Source organism: Tupaia chinensis, unplaced genomic scaffold (assembly GCF_000334495.1).
Source record: "Tupaia chinensis unplaced genomic scaffold, TupChi_1.0 Scaffold138425_1, whole genome shotgun sequence".
In the NCBI taxonomy this organism is placed as follows: Eukaryota; Metazoa; Chordata; class Mammalia; order Scandentia; family Tupaiidae; genus Tupaia; species Tupaia belangeri.
The window spans coordinates 1,577,902-1,583,220 of NW_006198322.1; the positions used below are offsets into that span (position 1 = coordinate 1,577,902).

The window sequence follows — 5,319 nt, forward strand, 5'->3', positions numbered from 1 at the left end:
TAGGTTCACAGCGGACCGAAGTGAAAGGTGTAGGGACTTCTGGAGTCTCTCGTACCCTCAGCACCCCACACCGAGGGCTGCTGTGTTACATCCGACAAGTCTGCACTGTCACTCGCACCCGAGCTCACACTGGGTCACTTTGCCCCGTTCTTTTTCTATCTCGGCACGTGCTTTACTTCTTCCTACTCGGTCATACCCATTGGGTCATCGGAGAAGTCACGGCGTGTTTTTTCTATGCAAAGCTGCGTCCCGACTTCTCCGGCGACCTGACAGTTGAGGTCTGTAGAGACCCGGGGACTTCCGAACCCACTGGGTGTAAATGCACACACCCTGACAGTTCTCCGCGGCAGTAACCGTGTCTCTGACAACAGGGACACCCTCCTACATGAGGCCAGTGCCGTGTTGGGAGCGGTAGTCACCCTGCTGGAATACCGTCCACTACAGCTCACGTTAGAAGCGTGGGGAAAAGGTTACTGTGCGTGTGCAGTTGAGGGCGAGGGATGACGGACAGCCGTCTTCGGACACGCGTCGTGTCTGAGACCGCCACAGTGAGCAGGAAGGTGTGGCTGCGTGAGGTGGGGCTGCCTAAGTAGTCCTAGGTGCTCTCCGCGCACTGGGAAAGGCTGACAAAGAAGTGGCCCGGCCTTCGCCCTCCCTGGCGGCTGTGCCTGTTGGGTGGGTCCCCGTCCCCCGCCGCACGTCTGACGCTCACCCTGTCCCCTCCAGCACCAGCAGCAGGTGGCGCAGGCCGTGGAACGCGCCAAGCAGGTCACCATGACGGAGCTGAACGCCATCATCGGGGTACGTGGACTGCCCGGTCTGCCTCTCACCGTGTGTATAGCCCTTTATTCCTCTCATTTGCCATGACCAGAGAGCGACCCTGACCTCGGCTGGTCTCAAAGAATGGCGGCCCCAGGCTCCGCGTCCCACGCATTCGTGGCTGGCCCGATTTGGGGCTCTCCCCAGTTCCCTCCAATTCTCAGTTACAGGGGTGCTGTGCATGCCCTGGACCCACCTCAAAACTTGTCGGCTCATCCAGACCGTGGGGGCGGGGCTGGGATCACCTCCGAGGCCAGGCCGCCCCCTCGCCCCCTGCCCGGTGGGGTCTGCCCTCCTTCGGCCAGCTGGGGTCAGAACTGCCTCTGCCGTGCCGTCGGGTGCAGCGTGCTTGCAGGAGGGCTCGGGTCTGGCTGTCCCATGTGCCGAGCTTCTGGGCTGAGCGTCCGTCACGTGTCCCGTGAGCTCCAGCTGGGGCACCCGGTGGGTCGTCTTGACCTTCTGGAAGGCCCACCTGCCCTGCACAGGAAGGAACCGCGAGAGCGCTCTGTGAGAGCTGCTCTGGCTGGAGCCCTGGGTGGAAGGGGCGACTGGGTCTCCCTGCCTGGCTTGCACTATGGCGCACTTCCGATTTAAGTAGCTGCTTTTTCTTGCTTGCTGCTTTGGTGCAAGGCTCAGGGTTTTTAAGAGACGTGCCGAGGAGAAACTATTTTCAGTGTGACCTGGGCCAACAGGTGGCCCTGTCCACATCTGTCCCTGAACACGGGGTGGGCGATCACCGATTCCCAGCCCACTGCTCTTTCTCCATCCCGGTGCAGCTGTAGCGAGTGGCCTCTGTCCTCCGTCTCAGTGGTCAGCTCCCGGCTCATTCTGCGGCAGGGGTGAGGGCACACAGGCTGGGCCGGCAGCCCCGGGAGCTTCAGCCGGCGCAGATTCCAGGGCCTTCCCCAGGTGGTGCAGCTGGAATCTGTTCCTGAGGTTTTTAAGATCCTTCTGAAAGTAGGCGGCGTGGGAAGCGTGTTCTGGTGGGCTGGGGTCCTGGTGGGTCTTCATTTCCTCTTTTTGCTCTTACGCGAGCTCATTATTCCGAGGTAGAACTGAAGGCTCCAGAATTTTCTGCTTGGGGAATAAATGATGACGTGGCTTTTCTGGGACACAAACCCTCCCTGTGTAACCTTGGGCAGGCCCTGTCTCTTCCCTGGGCCTCAGTGTCTGTGTCTGTGAAAGGAGAGGGTGGACCAGCATTCCCAGCTCCCGCCAGGCAGGGTGCGAAGGCCGAGCCAGTGGGACAGGCTGCTGTGGTCCCGCTCCTTGGCCCGTCCATAGGACCCGAGGTGCTTTCGGAGTCCTTCGGCCGAGGTAGCCCAGAGGGTCTGTTCCGGTCTGTGCCCTGTGGGAGCTGCTTGGTGCTGCCAGGGGAGGGGCCGCTAGCCTAGTTCAAATCCTGGCAGAGTGGGGAGTGGGGGAGGCCAGAGAGTCCGGAAGTGGGAAAATGGCTGGTGCTGGAAGGCATGACCCGGAGGGGAAGGCGTGCTTCAGTTGGAAGCATCTTCAGAGATCGTCTAATGCAGGGCTCCTCAACCTTGGCTCTGTCTGTTGAAAGTTGGGGCCCGATGGTTCTTTTGCTGTTCTGTGCTCTGTAGTGGCTTCTGCCTGCCAGTTGTCAGCATGCACGCGCACACACACTCACACTCTCACACACACATACACTCACATATACACACTTGTTCACAGACACACACAGACTTACATATACTCACTCATGCAAAAACTCATACATACACACACTCGTTCACTCACACAGACTCACATATACTCACACTCATACACACTCGCACACATACACATTCACACACTCACACTCATACACATACACTCATACATTCTCACGCACATACACACACTCACATACACACTCACAGAGACTCACACACGCACACACTCAGACATACACACTCACACGTGCACACACACACTTGTGACACCTGAACACGTCTAAAGACAGTGTTGAACGTCGGGAGAAAACGACCCTGGTTGAGAACCTTCCATGTGCCCAGTGCCCCTGTTTCTGGAGACGAGGAACCAGTCGTGATGTTGCGAGCAAAGCCGGGCCGGAGGCCTGGGGTAGCCTCCAGCCCAGGGCTCTCCCTCCGTCCCAGTGCAGCCCTGGCGAGTGGCCTCCGCCGTCCCTCTCAGCGGTCAGCCCTGGCTCATGGTTCCACGGCAAGGGCACACGGGCTGGGCCTGGCCGGGGCCCTTGGAACTGCTGCTGCCCCAGCCCCTCTCGCCCACTCCTCTTCAGGCATCTCCTTAAGGTTTCCAGGCCAAGCCCTTCACCCCGAAGTGGCTGCAGTGGGGTCCCCTCCGTGCCTGGCTTCCTCTTCTTATGAAAATAGGTGTTTTTAAGTTCCAGGGAAGGAGTGGAACTGGGGAGGAAGCCGCCGGGATTAGCCCGCTCCCTCTGAGTATTTAGGAAGCTACACGGTAGGTCAAGGCAGCGGAGGCACATATTGGAATTCAATTAAAGCCAACGAGTGGGGCCCGTGACCCCCATTTTCAAGGTAATTGCTTCTCGGGCCGAGTGAGCGCAGCCGTCGCCCTGTCATTAAAGCAGGCAGCTGTCTAACCGCTGCGCCTGACAGCCTCACGAGGCAGGAGTCAGACAGCACCGGGCGCCTGCTCCCTCTTTCCCAGGGACGGTGGCTGCCGGGCTGGGCTGGGCTGGTCAGGACTCGGTTTCTCCTCCTGGAGCTGGAGCTGAGCTGCCAAGGCTGGGGGCCCAGGGCCCAGGGCTGACGGCAGAAGAGCAGGCGTCTCGGCCCAGCAGGAAGGGGCAGGTGCCCGGAGTGTTTGAGCAGCAGCCCGTGAGTCCGTGGTGCTGTGGGACCTGTGCTCTGGAAGGAGAAGCAGCCCAGCACCCGGCCCTGGGAGTTCAGAGGGGGTTTCAGGCAAGTCACCGTTTCTCCAGGACTCAGTTTCCCCGCGTGGAAAGACCAGAAGCACAGGCCTTCTCCGCAGGAGTGGTTTATGGCAGTCTCGGGCCTCCCTGGAGTTGAAGGGTTCTGAGGTCCTGGCCTGGGAATTCAGCGCAGTCTGCCTGCCACGGGTGTGGCTGTGGCCGGGGGCATGTTTACTGTACACGAGGTCCTCCCTCGTGGTGGAAGGGGTCAGGATTGAAGGCCGGGGTGGCCTGTGAGAAGGGACAGAGGGCAGTGGAAGGAGCCCGGCGCTGCAGGCCCTCCATGCTGCCGGCCCACAGGGGACTTGCAGGCTCACCTCGGAGACGGATCCAGTACGCGGCTTCCGGAGGCTGTTAACTGTTTCACACTCTTTTTCTCTTGGACCCATATTATTGGAGAGTCTTAGAAAGCCAAGGCTCTGGGCAGGAGGAGACAAACTTGATCCCTGGGCAGCACCTTGAGGAAGGCAGTATCCACCTTGCCCAGCCAGACTAAAACCCCTGGGAGCTGGAGCAGCCATTTCTAGACCGTTCCCTGAACATCTCTCAGGTGGTTGGAGGTGAAGGGCCCCTCCTGCTGCCTCCTGCATCCCCTCGGGTGGGGATTGTTGTGGAGGGAAAGGGACTTGAGGCCTGCTGCAAGCGACCAGGGTGTTCGGAGCCGGGCCTGAGGTCTTGTGCTTGTTTGGGGTGGTGGGGAGCCGAGTGCAGGCGAGGGCAAAGTTGGTGAGAGCTTGCCTCCAAATCTGTGTGTTCTGTTCCAGCCAGGCAGCGTGGCGGGGAGAGGGGTGCTGGGGCCGGCTGAGCCCCGGCTGTGGGTCCTGCCGGCTTAGTGGATTGCTTCAGCTCCTCACGCCTGCTCCCCATGTCTGAGGAGGGGCAGCAAGGGTTGTCGTGAGCGCTAGAAGCTCTTAATGGGCTGCACGCTTAATGTTGTGTGCAGCTGGGGTGCCCCCGAGCTCTGTGAGGGAGAGGAACAGCCAAGGGTCTGGGTCTGCCCTCGCCGTCCTTGGGGGGCAGGGAAGTTTCATTCTGTGCATTTTGGACCCCGGCTTTGCTCCCTCTGCGGGAGCCTTCGGTGGTCTGGACTCTACCAGCTTCACGAAGTTTACTCCACATTGTGGACCTGATCGGCAAAGCACTCGGGCAGCTGGTGGAGGCACGGGGCGTGATGTCTGTGACCCAGTTACACGCCCTCTGCGAGCCAGATCCGCCGTCGGCCCCTCCTGTGAGCAGCCGCACCTCCGAGCCCAGGCCGCAGCTGTGGCACACGTGTGGAGAATGCAGGACTCGCTGCGCCCCGGGGACACCTACAATGCGCTTATGTTCCAGCACGAGATGCTGCAGGAAGGAGAAGGAGCTCGTGGCCGGGCTTGGCCCAGACCCCCGCTGCTCTCTTCGGGGTTGGGTCGAAGAGGGTAGCCGACTCCAGTCATGTCGTGGTGGAGTGGTGGACACCAGCGGCGGGCCGTCCTGCTGTGGAACCCGTTGTTTCTCTGCCACGGAGGTAGCCCCCTGCTGGGCAGCGTCCTCTGTATTTCAGGGCCGTGCTCCGAGGCCAGAGGATGCGTGGCAGGGAGGGG

General features: G+C 60.7%; 1 protein-coding gene across 11 annotated transcripts in view; it reads left to right on the plus strand.

Annotated features, from left to right (window-relative positions):
* The window catches only part of TLE3 (TLE family member 3, transcriptional corepressor), a 52,932-nt gene that overhangs the window by 30,569 nt on the left and 17,044 nt on the right, over positions 1 to 5,319 (plus strand). For 7 of the 11 annotated variants that reach the window (XM_027765489.1, XM_006161334.3, XM_027765490.1 and 4 more), the window contains one exon: positions 727 to 831. In XM_027765489.1, coding sequence (XP_027621290.1) covers positions 727 to 831 — 105 coding nt within the window. The remainder of the gene's footprint in view (positions 1 to 726; positions 832 to 5,319) is intronic. The other 4 variants (XM_027765494.1, XM_027765495.1, XM_027765492.1 and 1 more) reach the window with 1 other exon arrangement.